The sequence below is a fragment of the Heterocephalus glaber genome, unplaced genomic scaffold (assembly GCF_053883595.1).
Source record: "Heterocephalus glaber isolate CG9 unplaced genomic scaffold, H.glaber_assembly_v1.0 deba00001760, whole genome shotgun sequence".
NCBI lineage: Eukaryota > Metazoa > Chordata > Mammalia > Rodentia > Bathyergidae > Heterocephalus > Heterocephalus glaber.
Window position 1 is genome coordinate 1,794,049 of NW_028258457.1, and position 18,370 is coordinate 1,812,418.

The following is an 18,370-nucleotide window of genomic DNA, read 5'->3' on the forward strand; positions in this document are numbered from 1 at the left end:
TGTTCCATCTCATTTCCCTTAGAGGTTGCTGTAGGTGATCTGGAAGTCTGGTTTTGAGACTTATTTTCGTGTTTTCTCATTTTGACTGGGGTGGGGGACTGTTAGTGCCTGCATGGATTACCTCCTCTGAGCTGGGAGAGGTGGGACAGGGGCCGGGAGCAGCGGTAGGGATGGTGGCCCAAAAGCTCTTTCCTGTGGGCTGGGAGCAACAGGAGGGATGGTGGTTGGGAAGCCCCTTCCTCTGGACCAGGAACAGTGGGATGGCGGCTCAGAAGCCCCTACCTCTGAGCCAGGAGCGGTGGGAGGCATGCTGGCCCAGAAGCCCCTTCCTCTGGGCCAGGAGCAGTGGGACAGAATGTGGCCCAAAAGCCCTTTCCTCTGGGCTGGGAGCAACAAGAGGGATGGTGACTGGGAAGCCCCTTCCTCTGGACCAGAAGCAGTGGGACAGCGTCTCAGAAGGCCCTACCTCTGGGCCAGGAGCAGTGTGACTCAGTACCTTGGTCTGGTGGTCTGGTGTCCTCTGCATCTTTGTAGTGTGGAACCAGGTGGCAGCCTGTCTGCAGCAGGGTGATTTGGCATCTTCCACGGGACTCAGGACCTCGGTAGGGCGTGTGCAGAGCTGCCTGTCTGCAGCGGGCTGATTCAGCGTGTTCCACGTGACTCCAGACCTCCATAGGGAGTGTGCAGACCTGCCTGTCTGCAGTGGGGTGATTTGGTGTCATCTTCCGTGTGACTCAGGACCTCAGTAGGGCATGCACAGACCTGCCTGTCTGCAGTGGGGTGACTCCAGAGTGCTGTGTTTTTCAGTGTAGAGGTCTTTTTTGTAGAGGTCTTTGCTTCCTTTGTTAGGTTGATTCCTAGATATTTTTCTAGATGCTATTGTAAAAGGAATTATTTCCCGAATTTCTCTCTCAATGGGTCTGCTATTTGCGTATAAGAAGGCTGTTGTTTTTTGAGTGTTGACCTTATATCCAGCTACTCTACTGAATCTGTCAATTAGGTCTAGAAGGCTTTTGATTGAGTTTTTTGGGTCTTCTATGTAAAGTATCATATCATCAGCAAATAATGACAGTTTCACTTCTTCCTTTCCTATCTTTATTTCTTTTATTTCTTTCTCTTGTCTAATTGCTATGGCTAATGTTTCCAGAACAATATTGAACAGGAGTGGTGATAGTGGGTATCCTTGTCTTGCTCCTGATTTTAGCATGAAAGTTTTCAGTTTTCGACCATTTAGTATGATGTTGGCTATTGGTTTTTCATAGATAGCCTTAATCAGGTTGAGATAAAGACCTTCTATTCCAATTTTCTGTAGCGTTTTTATCATGAATGGGTGCTGGATTTTGTCAAATGCATTTTCTGCATCTATTGAGATGATCATGTGGTTTTTGTCCTTGACTCTGTTAATATAGTGTATTACATTTATTGATTTACAGATGTTGAACCATCTTTGCATACCTGGGATAAATCCAATTTGATCAGGGTTTATGATCTTCTTGATGACCCTCTGTATTCTGTTTGCCAGTATCTTGTTGAGGATTTTTGCATCTATGTTCATTAGGGAGATTGGCCTGTAGTTCTCTTTTTGGGTTGGGTCATAACCCTGGTTTTGGAATCAAAGTAACACTTGCTTCCAGGAATGAATTTGGAAGTATTGCTTCCCTTTCAATTTCCTTGATGAGTTTAAAAAGTAATGGTGTTAGTTCTTCTTTAAATATCTTGTAAAATTCAGCAGTGAAGCCAACAGGACCTGGGCTTTTCTTTGTTGGTAAATATTTTATTACATTTTCAATTTCACTCATTGTAATTGGGGTGTTTAGAATTTCTATATCTCCTTCATTTAACTTTGGCAATTTATATGTATCTAGGAATTTGTCCATTTCTTCTGTGTTTTCCATTTTATTAGAGTACAGGTTCTCAAAGTAGGTATTGATGATCCTCTGAATTTCTGCTGGATCTGTTGTGGCTTCACCTTTTTCATTCTTAATTGCATGGATTTGAGCCTTTTCTTTCCTTTTTTTGATAAGGTTGGCTAAAGTTTTCTCAATTTTATTTATACTTTCAAAAAACCAGCTCTTTGATTCATTGACTTTTTGTATCATTCTCTTAGTCTCCATTGCATTGATTTCTGCTTGGATCTTTATAATTTCCTTTCTTGTATGAGCTTTGGGTTTGTTATGGTCTTCTTTTTCTAGGAGCTTGAGGTTCTGCATTAGATTATTTAACTGAGTTCTCTCAGTTGTCCTAATATGGGCATTCACTGCTATGAATTTCCCATGTAGAACTGCTTTCATTGTGTCCCATAGATTCCTGTATGTTGTACTGGCATTATCATTTACTTGTAGAAACTGTCTAATTTCTTCTTTAATTTCCTCTGTCACCCATTGATTGTTTAGGAGGGTGTTATTCAATTTCCATGTGTTTGTGGGTGTTTTGCAGTTTCTTATGTTATTGATCTCCAATTTCATTGCACTATAGTCTAATATACAGGGGATATCTTCGATTCTTTTACATTTACTTAGATTTGCCCTATGAGCTAGCATGTGATTTATTTTGGAGAATGACCCATGTGCAGCTGAAAAGAATGTGCATTCTGATTTTGTGGGGTGGAACAATCTATAAAGATCTATTAGTCAATTTGTTCAATAGCTTGGTTCAGTTCTAGAATTTCATTGTTAATTTTTTCCCTAGATGATCTATTTGTGATAGAGGGGTGTTGAGGTCCCCCACTGCAATTGTGTTATTGTTTATTTGGTTTTTCATGTCTATTAATATTTGTTTTGTATAGTTGGGGGCATTCATGTTTGGTGCATAAATATTTAGAATTGTCATCTCTTCCTCTTGGATTGTTCCCTTCACAAGGATGTAGTGATCATCTTTGTCTTGCTTAATTAGTTTTGGTTTGAAATCCATGTTGTCTGCAAATAAGGTTGCTACACCTGATTTTTTCTGGGATCCTGTTGTGTGGGGAACTGTTTTCCATCCTTTTACTTTCAGTCTATGAATTTCCTTTTGAGTTAGCTGTGTTTCTTGTATATAGCATATTGCTGGGATTTGCTTCTTGATCCATTCTGTCAGTCTGTTTGTTTTGATTGGTGAATTGAGGCCATTAACATTCATAGTTAGAATTGAGAGATATTGACTCATTCTTGCCATGATGTTTTATTGTTGTTGGCTCTTTTCTTATTTTTCTCCCTTTCCCTTTAGTGCCTTACCTTGCATCGTGTCTTCTCTCTGTTGTCCCTCATGGAGTTGTGACCTTCATTGTCTTTTTCTAGGATATTGCATAAAATTGTTTGGAGTGCTGGTTTGGTGTTCATGAAATTTCTCAGGTGTTCTTTGCCATGAAAGTATCTAATTTCCCCATTGATTTTGAAAGATAATTTTTTCCGGACACAACAGTCTAGGTTGGAAGTTATTTTCTTTTAGTGCTTGAAATACTTCACTCCAGGCTCTCCTTGATTTGAGGGTTTGTGTTGTGAAATCTGCCATGATTCTGATGTGCTTTCCTTTGTAGGTGATCTGTTTCTTTTCTCCAACTGCCTGGGCTTCCTGGGGTTGTGATCCTCATTGTCTTTTCCATTATATTGTCTAAAATTTTTTGGAGTGGTGGTTTGGTATTCATGAAATTCCTAAGGTGCTCTTTGTCATGAAAGTATCTTATTTCTCCATCAATTTTGAAAGAGAGTTTTGCAGGGTACATCAATCTGGGTTAGAGGCTGTTTTCCTTTAGGGCTTGAAACACATCACTCCAAGCTCTTCTTGCCTTGAGGGTTTGCACTGAGAAGTCTGCTGTGATTCTGATGGGCTTTCCTTTGTATGTGATTTGTTTCTTTCCTCTAACAGCCTGTAGAATTTTGTTCTTCTGTTGGATTTCTGGGATCTTGACTATTATATGTCTAGGTGTAGTTTTTTTGATCATGCATGTGTGGAGTTCTATATGCCTCACTTATCTGTGTGCCCAGTTCTCTACCTCTGTCTGGGAAGTTTTCTACAATTACTTGTGTGAACAGTTTTTTTAATGTCAATTGTACTTTCTCCTGTTTTTTTGTGTACTCCTATGAGTCTTATGTTATTTTTCTTTGTACCATCTAGCAGCTGTTGGATTGATTTCTCATGGTCCCTTACTATCTTTAAGAAATCTCTGTTTTCATGGTCCTTAACTGCAATCCTGTCTTCTATATCTGATATTCTGTGTTCAGATTCTCTTAGTGTACTCTGCATACTTTCAATGGAGTTTTTAATCTCCTGAATATCTGTTTGAATCTGTTTCATGGATTCCATTTCTTTCATATGTTGGGCAATCATGGTTTCCATTTCTTTCTTATGCTGGGCATTCATGGCTTTCAGCATGTTTCTGATCTCATCTATTTTCTTGTCTGTTTCTGCTCTAGAGCCTCTAATAATGTCTTTCACTCTACTCAGCATCTCTGTATTTATCTGGGAGATTATTTCTGCTTTGAATTTTTCTAGAGCCTCATGTATCTGCTTTGTTACTTCCTGTGCTATCAGTTCAGTGTGTCCAGGTGGTTGATTATCTGACTTTTCCACCTCATTTCCCCCAGAATTTCCTTTTTGTGGCATGGAAGCCTGCATTTGTGCCTTGCTTAAATGTCTTCTCATTTTTGTTTTTGTACGGTCCTTGGTTTAATTCCTGGGTTGATATTTCAAAATTACTTAATGCAGGTATCTTTATTGCTTGTGTTTAAAAACCTTGTGGAAAGATTGCTTTTCAGAGGTGTCTTCCAGATATGGCTTGTGTTTAGGTTTTGAGGCTCTAATGACTCTGAGGCTATTTTATTTTCCTTATACCAGGAAGGAAAACTGATTAGATCAATCACAACATGTTAGGCCAAACGTTACTATCAGCAATACCATAGCATCAAGTGCAGCTTAGAAAATGACAATTTGTGGTAGTTATTAATCTATCACATTTAACTATGTGAAGTGTAATCCCCTGTGCCTCTGTAGTGTGGGACCAGGTAGCAGAAGAGCCAGAAAGTGGGGGGGGGTAGGGGGTGGTGAGGGGGATGGAATTGGGCCTTGCAGGCACCTGCACAGTTCAGTGGAGCACTGGATGAAGGTGTGGCTCCAAGCCTCTCCTGGGACCTCCCCGTGTCATAAGCAGGAACCGGCACACAGCCAAGGAGCCTCAGGCCACTTGGCCCACCCCAAGAGAGAAGCACTGGATGAAGGCGTGGCTCCAAGTTACTCCTGGGACCTCACCACGCTGTGGGCAGGAACCAGAATGCAGCCGAGGAGCCTCAGGCCACTTGGCCCCTATTTTTCCCCTTCCCCTGCCCTTCCTTCACCCCCACCACCCTTCCCTATTTGCAAAGGCTTTGTTTCCATTTTTTTCCTTTTCTCATATTTTTTCCTTTCCTTCTTTCCTTTCCCCTACCCCTCCCACTTCCCCTACTCCTTTAGACCTTTTCTTCCTATTACACAATATCAATTACACATTTTAAAAATTACAATATCAAGATCTAGGAGACATTACCACAGATTTTAAAAGGATATAGAAAGCATATTACAAAAATCTTTTTAGAAATAAATTTGACAACTTCTAAGAAGTTCCTTGGAGGACAAATTAGTGAAACTAACTCTGGAGGAAATATAAAATTTGAATACCACCTATTAAAGAAAGTATATTCCTAGCTTGAAAACCTACCTATATGACAAGAACAGGCTCATATACATTTTAACTGATAAATTATATCAAACATTTAAAGCAGAAAAAAGAAGGAACACTTTTCTCCTCATTTTAGGAAATCAACATTGTGCTAATCCTAAAACTGGATAAAGATAATAGAAGAAAAAAGTATGAACATAGATAGAAATTTGTTTAACAAAACAAACTATTAGAAGTCAGATCCGGCCCTGTGAAAAAAGTGGTTTTATTATAGGGATGGCAGTGTTGGTTCAGCATTGGAAAATCCACCCCCATAAATCATTATTTTAACAGAGGAAAGGAAAAAGCCATATGATCCTATCACTAGTTGGAGAAAAAGTATTGGAATAAATTCCACAGCTGTTCATGGTAAAAGCTATCAAGAGAGTAGAAGTAGAACAGAACTTTCTCAACAGATTAAAGACATGTACTCCATACTTCCAGTAAAAATGACTTATACGAATGGAGAAGATACAATGCTTTGTCCCTAAGGTGGGGAACAAGGGTAGATATGCCTACTCTTCATCTGTCCACTATTTGAAACATAGGCCTAAACAAAAATAGTCTTGTAATAAAATGACACAATTAGAATAGGACTGGCAAGGTAGAAGCAAAATGTTTATATGTAGATGAAATGATCATTTACAGAAAAAATATTAAGAAATCTCTAGGATGCCCTAGAACTTTAATTTGAATTTAGCAGGATTAGAAAACACAAGATATATATAAAAACTCATGTCTATGTATACTTGTTATAAATGAAGAATTGGATTTAAAAGTTTAAATTGAAATTTAAAAGTTATGTATTAGTACAAAGGACCTAGAAAAGTAAGGAAAGACATATAGATCATTGGAATAAAACAGAAAATCTAGAAATAGTACCACTCATATATGGTCCACTGAGTTTTGAAAGATTACTTAACATTAACATTTTGTAGAATATACACTCAATTCAAGAGCAGAGGAAAAGAGTGTTTTCAGCAAATGGCTCTAGAACACCTGGCATCCATATATAAAAAATTAACCTCAACCCTTTATTTCCATACATAAAAATAAGTTGAAAGGATCTGTGAACCTAAATATGAAAGCCCAAAACTATAAAACTTTAAGAAGAAATTATAAGGAAAAATGTTTATGAATTTAGGGTAGGCAAGAACTTCCTAGGATATAAAAAACATGATGTATAAAAGAAAAAAATTGATGAGTTTCCATCAAAATTTAGAACTTTAAATGACATCATTAAAATGAAAAGTAGTCCTTAAACAGATGATATTTACAATGCATATAACCTATGACCAGAATATATAAAGAATTCTTAGAGCTCATTAATAGACAACCCAATTAAAAAGTAGACACAAGGAGATCATAAATAGCCAGTACAGCACAAGGAAAGCTGTGCAACTCTAGAATCAGAAAAATACTGATCAGTACAATAATAAAATTGAATTATACACTCATTAGGGAGATGAAGTTAAAAGTTTTAAAAGCCTTGTCATGACTTTTTCTTTTTGTTGGATTCTCCCCCTTTGCATTTAATTTGTCAGCCCAATAGATTCATTCTGCTGGGCTTCCTAGGGTTGTGATCCTCATTGTCTTTTCCTAGGATATTGTGTGCACTCTCTCCTGTTTCTTCATTGACTCTGATCAGTCTTATGTTATTCTTCTTTGCATCATCTAGCAGCTGCTGGATTGATTTCTCATGGTCCCTTAAAATTTTAAAGAATTTTTCTTTTCCTGGTCACTAATTGCAATCTTATCTTCTAAATCTGAAATTCTGTCCTCACATTGCTTCATTCTGCTGCATAAACTTTCAATGGAGTTTTTAATCTCCTGGAAATCTTTTTGCATCTGTTTTATGGATTCCATTTGTTTCCTATATTGGGAGTCCATCATGTTCCTCAGCTCCTCTATTTTTTTATCTGTGTCTTCTCTAGATTTATTAATCATATCTTGCGCTATGGGCACAATCTCTGCTGTTATCTGAGAAATTATTTCTGATTTCATTTTTTCCACATACCCTTTTGTTGCCAGTTCAGGGAATCTAGGTGGTTGAGTATCAGATTGTTCCATCTCATTTCCTTTGGGGTTGCTGTAGGTGATCTGGAAGTCTGTTTTTGACCCTTGTTTACGTGTCTTCTCATTTCAATAGGGGGGGTGATGCTGGCACCCATGTGGCTCACCTCCTCTGCCCTGTGAGTGGTGGAATGGTGGCCTGGCAGCCTCCTCCTGGGTGCTCTGCATTTTATTTCTTGTCAAGCCCAATGGATTCATACTGCTGCACTTTCTGGGGTTGTGATCCTCACTGTCTTTTCCTAGGATATTGTCTAAAATGTTTTAGAGTGTTGGTTTGGTATTCATGAAGTTCCTCAGGTGCTCTTTGTCATGAAAGTATCTTATTTCTCCATCAATTTTGAAAGATAGTTTTGCAGGGTACACCAATCTGGGTTGGAGGCTGTTTTCCTTTAGGGCTTGAAATACATCACTCCAAGACCTTCTTGCCTTGAGGGTTTGCATTGAGAAGTCTGCTGTGATTCTGATGGGCTTTCTTTTGTATTTGATTCGGTTTTTTTCCTAACTGCTTGTAGAATTTTGTTCTTCTGTTGGGTTTCTGGAATCTTAAATATTATATGCCTATGTGTAGATTTTGTTTGATCATGGCTAATTGGAGTCCTATATGCCTCACTTATCTGTATGTCAAGTTCTTTTCCCATGCTTAGGATGTTTTCTGCCTTCACTTCTGTGAACAGTTCAGATGACATAAAAAATCTGCACCCTCTTGTTTCTTCCTTGACTCTGCTCTGTCCTATGTTATTCTTCTTTGCATTGTCTAGGAGCTGCTGGATTGATTTCTCGTGGTCCCTTAGTATTTTAAAGCAATTTCTCTTTTCCTGGTCACTAATTGCAATCTTATCTTCTATATCTGAAATTCTGTCCTCACATTGGCTCATTCTGCCATGTAAACTTTCAGTGAAGTTTTAATCTCCTGGAAATCTGTTACCATCTGTTTTATGGATTCCATTTGTTTCCTATGTTGGGATTCCATCATGTTCCTCTGCTCCTCTATTTTTTTTTATCTGTGTCCTCTCTAGATTTATTAATCATGTCTTGCATTATGGGCACAATCTCTGCTGTTGTCTGAGAAATTATTTTTGATTTCATTTTTTCCAGATCCTTTTTTGTTGCGAGTTCAGGAAGTCTAGGTGGTTGAGTATCAGATTGTTCTGTCTCACTTCCCTTTGGGGTTGCTTTAGGTGACCTGGAATTCTTGTTTTCAGACTTCTTTACATGTTTTCTCATTTCACCATGGGGGTGTGTGTGCTGCTGGCATCCGCTCCACTCACCACCTCGTTGCTGGGGGCGGTTCTGCTCCTTGGCACTGGGGGTGATGGTACTGTGGCTCAGAATGCTCCTCCTGAGTGCTGGGGTGGTTTTGCTCTTCAGCATTAGGGCCAGTGGTATGGCGGCCCTGAAGGTTAGTGTATAATTTTTATTAAATGCTTCTCCTGTATGTGGAATAATGTTGGGCTTTATTGTTTTGATCCAGTTTGCCACTCTGTGTCTTTTGGGTTTTTTTTTCAGTACCTGGGATTGAACTCAGGTTCTTGTGCTTGTAGGGCAGGCAGCAGACCACTGAGCTAAATCCCTGGCCCTTTTCTGTGTCTTTTGATTGGGAGACTGAGCCCAATTACATTGAAAGTTATTACTGAAAGTTATGAACTTATTCTTGTCATTGCATTATTTTGCTGTTTTTGAGTCCATTTTTCCCATGTGTTTAACTGTTTACCCTGCCTTGAGTATAAATTTGATTAGCCTTTTGACTTGGTGGGTTAATTATCTCTTGATAGGATATGCTTGGGAACTTTTTACAGTGCTGAATTTTTATTTATGAATATCTTAATGTGCCGTTTTTCTTGGAAAGATTATTTTTTAGTCAAATTCAAAAGATAATTTCCCAAGCTATATCAGTCTGGGTTGGAAGTTCATTTTATGGCTTGAAATACTTTATTTCATGCTCTTTGGTGTGTAAGGTTTGTGATGAAATATCTGCTGGAATTTTAATGGTTTTCATTTTATCAGTTATGTTTTTGGTTTCTTTAACAGTTTTTCACCTTCTGTCCTTCCATTACACACTGAGATCTTGACTGTGATGTGTCCTGGAAAAGTTCTTTTGTGGTCATGGCTATACAGTGTTCTATACACTATACATTGCTTAGCTGTAGGTTGAATTATTTACTTAGAAAATTTTCTGCTGATTTCTGTAAATATATTTTTAAAATTTCATATGTTCTTTCCTTTGACTTTTGTATAACACCAATTAGTTTTAATATGGTCTTCTTTGCATCATGTGGTAATGTATTTTAGTAGTTTTCCTTGTTCTCTTGATGTTTTCGATTTATCTGTGTGTATATGGTCTCATTCATCAGATACATCTTCTAGATTTGATATTCTCTTCTCACCTTGGCCACTTTTGCTTCTCACACATTTAATGGAAATTTTTATCTCCAGGATTTCTGTTTGGTACCTTTTCATGAACTCTAATTCTTTGGTAAATTTGACACTCATGTATTGAATAGTTTTGTTAGCTCTTCTATTTTTATTTGATTATTTTTTAATACAATTGAACTTTTTTATTGATTTCAATGTGTTTGGTTGTATCATCTTTGAACTCACTGATTTCATTTGTTTCCAGTTTGATTTTCTTCTACATTTCAGCTGTTTTGTGTTTGATTTTCTCTTTATTGATGTCCCTTGGATCTGCATTGAGGGAGTTGGGAGTTTTACAGGCATTTCTGTTGCCTTGTTTTCTTTGTGTTTTTGTTTTTGTTTTTTGTATTGGAGATCAAACTCGGGACCTTGTGCTTGTGAGGCAGGTGGTGGCAACACTGTGCTAAATCCCCAGCCCAAATGGTAGACACACTTTTTTTTTTTTTGGCAGTACTAGGCATTGAACTCAAGACCTTGCACTTTCCAGGCAGGTGTGTTTCTTTGTTTTTTCAGTTGTGCTTAAGATTGAGGTCTAATAGAATGAAAAGTTCATTTTTATGGAGATATCTTTAATTAGATTCTTCTTTCTAGTAATATGATCTTGTATTTAATTGCCAAGAGGTATTGCCTTCCACTTTGACCTATTTAGTTCAGTAGGATTGGACATGGTCACTATGTTATGAAGAGAGAATTCCTACTGGCTATAGTAGTATCAATAGATCCAAGCATACATTAATTATCAACATTGAATATTTTTTTCCAATTTCACATTTTTATCTTTGTTCCCTACAGACTGTACTATACTTCTACTAGCAGTTAGCCTAGCATTTGGAGTGATAGGAGAATGAAAAAGAAAAGTTATTGGAACAGGGGACCACAGTAGGAAGAGAGAGAGAGAAGGGAAATGTCAATAGAAGAAAAATAGGCAGATGATCAGACTCTGTTGGAATTATTTTTACGTTTTTTTTGGTATCTGGGATAGAACTAAGAACCTTGTGCTTGTGAGGCAGGCTGTGACACCACTGAGCTGAATCCCCAGCCCAGTTGGAATTATTTTTATAGCTTGAGTCAAGGGTAGCATGAAACTGGTTTCACAGAATATTTGTGGTAGTTGGAGGAAGGATGAAACAGGAAGTGTAATTAGAGACTGAAGAAATTAATGAGATTGCTGGAATCTCTTATAAATTGTCATTAGTTTTGTTTAGATCTTCAATGTGCAATTTTGGTGAGGGTTACCCTGGCATGCCCATGAAAACTACTTTAAGTTAAAGGACTAGTTCATTCCTATTCTCTTTTCCACATACACAGGCATCTCCTAAATATATGCCACATAACAGGTGAAAGGAAAGAGGGAAGATAAGAGAATAAGAAATAGTAGGGAGGGGAAAAAGCAAAACGAAGAAAAATATGATAAAAAATTGGTTTGCAATTCATTCTGGAAACATGCTTGCAATCTAAAGTACTTGTATATCAAGCAAATTTCCCTGTAATAAATAATGGAAATTCAGATTATTCATTCCACAGTCCAAAAATATTCATATTAAAATGATTACAATGATGTAATACAATACAAAATGATAAGGAAAATACAAAATATAATGAGGAGTTAACAAATTAACAGGCAATTACCTTTGAAGACTATCATGGCTGGAGTGCGGAAGACCAAAGAGAAGAGGATTATTGTATAGAATGACTTTCACTATCACTAAGGAATCACTGCTGTCTATTGGCTCAAAGGAATGTTTTTCTTTTCATTTAACATTAACAGGGAACCTATCCAATGACACTTGCTTTTGCCTTCTTTTGAGGATTTTATAGAAATGTGAGATTGCATGCCTTTAGACTTGAACTGGTATAGCCTTATTTTTTTGTTTGGTACTGGGGACTGAACTTGGGACCTTGCACTTGTGAGGCAGGCGATGGAACCACTGAGCTAAATCCCCTGGCCTGGTATAGCCTTATTGATGTACTGATTTTCTGCAAAATTTTGCTGTTTCCTACATTTTATGCATGTCCCTAATCTCATTTGAAGTGAGGGATTTTTTTCTTCTTTTTTATCCCCCCCCCCCCCCGAGTGAGATCTCCTCCATAACCTCTTGGTGTTGGGAGATGATCACCTGCAATCTCCAGAGAGAGAGATCATGAGAGAGAGAAAAAGAGAACTATTGACTCAATTGTGATCATGTCACATTCAGCATCACATACTACTCATCTTTCAAGACATTGCTCACTTATCAAGTTAAAATTTATTAGAAATGTTTGCTTGTCTTGGAGAACACTTGTAGAACAAGTTACTTGCAATCCAAGGTTTTACTATAGATAAAAAAATTAATAATAAACAAAATAAAATGAATAAAGAAGAAAGAACAACAAAAGCAAAATAAAAACAAAAAGAAACCCTCATACAGCAGTCATAGCGCAAAGCAGAAGCATCTCCCCAGTCCCCTTCATGCTGCAGTGGGAGTCTGGTTAAAGGCCTCTAAACTAGTCTCCTTATGCTGCTGCAGTTTGCTTAATCTCCTGCCTGATGTGGGGAGGCCCACTGATACATATGGCTCTCTGGGCTAGCTCCAGCCATGCTTTGGTCATAGCTAACTGCAAACCCCTGTCTCTGTCCAGAGGTCTGACTGTGTCAGTTAATATGGGAAGGAGAGGATATGGTCTACTTTCCCAACACCTGTTCTCCATCACCTTCCACTGGGGACCTCCCAGTCTCTCGGCTTTCACTACAGGGCAAATTCTCTGGTCATCTTCTGTCTTCCTTCCGCAGACCTTTTACCTATTGCATTATTGGAAACTCTCTGACCCAGGTACTACTCTATTCCCCTCTACCTGTGGTCCTTTGTCAGTCACTGTCCTAAGAGCTTCATTTCACAAAACTTATAACAACCCAAGGGCTAAGCAGAGGGCTTTTTTCCCCACACACAACTATTGGTAATGGGCAGAATATTTTTTCTTAGATATCCCTGATTTTAGGGAGAATAATAGGAAAATGGCTGTTTTGGTATCTCTCTGCTATGTCTCCCTTTCTCCCCATTGTCTCCTGAGATGAAGTCTGTGGCTCCCCACCAGTGAGTTCTATGTTACCTTTGGCTCACGGTGTTAAGCTGCTCTCTGCTTAGGGTGGGAGCTTTTCCTGTAGACAATGAATTGTCTGCAGGGGACAGAATGCCACAGGGACACAGCTATCCTCCGTGTTTGGTAAGATATTGAGGGAGGGATTGTTTGTTTTAGGACTGCTGGCTCTCGCTTTGTTTTCTGTGTTTCAACACTTGCAGTATATAGCTCCTGAGACTATACCTACAGCTGTCTTCCATGCTGAGTTTCTTCTTCCAAGTGAGAGGAAGAGTATATAGGGAGCTTTGCTCAAGGGTCTGACCTCTGTAGCACTGACTCTTCCCTCAGTGTGCTAGAACTACTCCCAAGGTGGTGTGTTCACTGGGTGAAGATTGTTTAGTGCTGTGGACTAATGGGGGTGCCACTTTTCTTTCTCAACCACCCTGGTATTTGACTGTCTTGTGGATTTCTCTTTCAGGTTCATTTTCTGTATTTGGGTTTGTTTGCCTCCTGTTTCAGAATATCTGCATTATCTAGTGGCTCTCTACTGAACTTTCCTCATGCACCTCTTTCTGTAGTCAGCCATAAAGACTCTGACTCAGTCAGTTATCTAAATCAATAATTCATAACCTTCCAAAAGAGAAAGCACTAGACCTGTCTGAATTCACTGATAAATTCTACAAAATTTTAATAGAAAAATGCAAATTCTCTAATTTTCACAAGAGTAGCATCAAATGCATCACTTTCTAACTCATTTATTCTAATACCAAAACCAAAGTTGTTTTCAAGAAAGGGAATCTACACACAAATATCACTGATAAATATAGATACAAGATCCCTCAACACAATAATAATAAGTAATCAAGAACAACCATCTGTCAAAATAATTATATAACAAGCAAATGGGATTTATCACAGGGATGCAAGTGTGGTTCAACACTGAAAATTCAAATAATGAAATACATCACATCAATAGGCAGAAGAAGAAAATGTACAACTGTATCAATAGATGCAGAAAAACAATTTAAAAATTGAACATTGATTAATGACAAAAGTTCTTAGCAAATTTGGAAGAAAAGAGTATCTTCAACTTGATAAACTTTTTAAAAATCACTACATCTATCATCATCCATAATGGTAATAAAGTAGGTATTTTCTCAGCCTTATAAAGAAAAAGGCAAATGTGCCCTCACTGATGGTTTTCAACACAGTTCCAGAAAGAAGAACTATCTGAGGCAGTAATGTGAGAAAAAGAAATTGAAAAGATATAGATAGGGAAGGAAAAAAAATAACTTTTATTCACAAAAGGCATCACTAGGAAATCTTTGGAGTAAAGAAAACAACAAAAACTTGGAATAAGCAGTTACAGCAATGTTGTAAGACACAAGGTTAATGTACAAAATTATATGCAGAAATAAATATAAATTTACCATAAAACTTGTATATACGACAATTGATTAAAGTGTATATAATATGCAAAAACACATTATGGACAAATAGAAATAAAATTATAAATATATTATTAATAAGATCCAAGAAATATAAATTGATGGACATATTCTACTTTCATGGATAAAAAGATTCAATATGATAAACCATCAGTTCTGTTAAACTGATTTATAAATTTATCTTAATTCTAATAGACATCTCATGAAGTGATTTGTGTGTAAGTTGAGTATGAGTATGAGTATGCGTTGAATATCCCTTGTCTGAAATATTTGGGAACAGATCTGTATCAGATTTTGGACATTTTAATCTTCTAGACTATTTACATATACAAAATGAGATAGCTTGAAGGAAATGAATGAAGTCTAAACAAAATTCATTTATTTTTTCTTCTCTCTTTTCTGGATACAAGGTCTTGCTTTGTAGTTCAGACTGTCCTTGAACTCACTGTGTAGCCCAGGATGGCCTTGAATACACAGTAATCCTCCTGCCTCAGCCTCACTAGTGCTGGGGTTACAGGCATGCACCACCACACCTGACTTCATTTTTAAAATATGTGTTATGTGCATGGACTGCTGGTAATTTTATACAAACAATTTAAAATTTTGTGCATGTAGCAAAACTTCACTGTGTGGCTCTTTCTACCTGTTGTGCTATACTGGTGCTTAAACACCTTCACATTTTGGAGCACTTGGAATTTTCAGATTAGAGATGGTCAATGTGTGCTGGAAAACTGATGCTACAGTTTATGTACAAAGGCAGAAACTTGCCACAATATGAAACTAAAGTGAATCTCCAAAGTGTCTGTGATCCAAGTTTGGGAAAAACAATGGGAATAGAAAATGAGAAAGGGAAACAATACTGGATATCAGACAGAATGGAAAGCTTAGTGATGAGGTTGCTGAAATTTCATAAAGCAACTGATTTAAATAAATTGAGACTCCAAGGCATAAATGAGAAGAGCGGTTATACTTCATGATCTGTTGAAAGTGTATGGATCTGAGGCTTAGAGTACCAGAACCACAGGAATTTCTTGAAATGGCTCTTTTATGGTTTCCCTCTGAAGAGTTTTCTCAGAGTTCCCATTAGGTCCTTATTCCTCAGACTGTAGATGAAGGGATTCAGCATGGGGGTGACCACGCTGTACATCACTGAAGCTGTTGCACTGGAGTGTGAGTTGTGTGTTGCAGATGAACTAAAGTACACTCCTAGGCATGTACAATAAAATAAGCAGACAACAGACAGGTGAGATGCACAGGTAGAAAATGCTTTGTATTTCCCCTGAGCTGATGAGATTGCACGTATGGATGAAACTATCTTGGAGTAAGAGTAAAGGATGCCAGTTAGAGGTCCACAGAACAGCAGCCCTGCTGCAAAAAACATTACCATGTCATTGGAAAATGTGTCAGAACAGGCAAGTAGGACCACCTGATTAATTTCACAGAAAAAGTGTGGGATTTTCAGTTCTGTGCAGAAGGACAGCTGCAGCACCATTAAGCTTTGTAACAAGGAGTTCAGGGCACTTGTGATCCAGGACACCAAAACCAGCAATCCACAGAGCTTGTGATTCATGATGACTGTGTAATGCAGAGGGTGACAGATGGCCACAAAGCGGTCATAGGCCATCACAGTCAGGAGAAAGTTGTCCAAAACTCCAAAAAGTATGAAAAAGTATATCTGTGTGATGCAGCCTTTATAGGTTATGGTCTTGTTGTGTGTCTGAATGTTCACCAGCATCTTTGGGATTGTGGTAGAAGTGAAACAGATGTCGACAAAAGACAAGTTGGAGAGGAAGAAGTACATGGGTGTGTGCAGATGAGAGTCTGAGATTGTGGCTAGGATGATGAGCAGGTTCCCAAACACAGTGACCTGGTACATGAAAAGAAAAATGCCAAAAAGGAAGGGTTGCAAGGTGGGGTTCTCTGAAATTCCCAGAAGAAGAAATTCTGAAATTTTTGTGTCATTCTCTGTTTCCATGTGACTTTAAAAAGAGAGAAAATTAACATAGTGCATTACTAACCTTACAGAAATGGTATAATTTATATTTTACAGTCAAGTCCCCCGAATATGTTCACCTTTAGTGGATCCTCTTTGCCATCACTGGCTTGGAATTCCTGTTTTTCTCTAAGCCATTTTCCAAGAGAATTCATTTTTAACAATTGGAATTTCTTTCATGCAATTGAGTAATATAATTTAATGCTGATCATGTTCTGGACACTGTCTAGGCAATGACTGATCAATGCTAAAAGAAAACCAAACAACCCAAAGGTTCCTGACATATATTGAGGAAGTAATAATACAAACAAATGAAAGCAAATAAGGGTAAGTAAAGATACAATCGTATAATCTACCAGATAGTAAGTTATTGTGAAGGAAAAAAAGACAAAGATGGAGGAGAAACTAGAGAGAAGATGTTATTTTAATGGTTATGTATGTAAGCAAGACCAGCAGGTAGGTGACACTTAAAAAGAGATCTTCAGGAAGACAGGGAGTGAGCCACAAAGTTTTCTGCAGAAGTGCATGTCTCACAAGAGATACAGTCAATGCAAAGGTCCTGAGGATGATGCTTGTTTCAGGTCAAGAGAGAGTCAGCATGACAGGGAAAAATGAGTGAGAGGGAGAGTGATATGAGAAAATGTCAGAGAATAATGACAAAGTGCCCTCACTGTTGCTGAAGCTTCAAGGCATAGGATCTCTCTAATCAGATATTACTCCATTTGCCTTTTATTAAGTTGGCTGCCAAAATAGTATGTGAATTGAAATGTACCTTAGTTTATTTCCATATATTTACTTATGTTGTGGGCTATGCATTATGAGTTATATTTTAGAATATACTGAGCCCAGGTCCATGTTCTCTGAAAACTTCCTTTAACCCAAAAGGCAAATGTGTGTCCACATATGCACATAGACAAACACATACTCTGCTTTAAAACACGCTGGATGGCAAGTTACTTGGGACTGTGTTGATGTCACATTTTTTTCTCACTCTCAGTCATACTAGTTAAAACGAATGTCTACCAGGCAAGCTCTCTCTAACAAATTATCTTTTAATGAAAAATTGTAACTGGCACTCAGAAATTTTAGTTTGTAACTCTCCCATATACATGTAACATTGAGGTTCCATTTTGGCAAGGGCATTTTTCTTCTATCCTGTATTTAAACAAATACTTACAAACATACTTAATAAACAAAGTGAGATATTAAATGGCCCTGAGGGAGAAAAATGGTCTAATAAGCTCCTGTCGCCCCTGAGAGATTCCAAGAAAAAAAGCTTTCTGTTTCTGTCTTCATTCTAACTCTAATTACACCCACTTTTGGACTAGCAAAAATAATACAGCTGAAAACAAAATACTTCAAAGACAAAACTGATGATATGATTTTTATGCGAAGATACTTACATATTGAACATCTGTATAGGAAAAAATGCAAAACGATTAATAAAGCAAAATTTTAAAAGTAACTATACAAAGAACAAAAAAATTGGGTCTTTTAAAATAATAGATTTTTTTCTGTGCAAATAAATAATGATTTGATAATTTTTTGAATTTGTAATTGACATGATAATTATATATACTGGGATATTATGTGAATTTTCAATTCATGTATACCTTGTGTAATGATCAAATTAGGGTACTTAGAATATCCATTACCTCAAATCTTTATCATTTATTGTATTGAGAATATTCAGAATCCTCCTAGGTATTTTGATAGATA

At 37.6% G+C, this 18,370-nt stretch overlaps 1 protein-coding gene across 1 annotated transcript; it reads right to left on the reverse strand.

Moving 5' to 3' along the window:
• Window positions 1-15,703: 15,703 nt before the first annotated feature.
• LOC101702088 (olfactory receptor 7A40) lies at window positions 15,704-16,653 on the reverse strand. The gene has a single exon (XM_013068369.3). The coding sequence runs from the start codon at window positions 16,631-16,633 to the stop codon at window positions 15,704-15,706; it is 930 nt and encodes a 309-aa protein (XP_012923823.1). The 5' UTR covers window positions 16,634-16,653.
• Between the last annotated feature and the right edge of the window lie 1,717 nt (window positions 16,654-18,370).

Bases quoted from the DNA above. Each gene is read 5' to 3' on its own strand.
- LOC101702088 (XM_013068369.3), bottom strand. From the start codon at position 16,633: ATGGAAACAGAGAATGACACAAAAATTTCAGAATTTCTTCTTCTGGGA.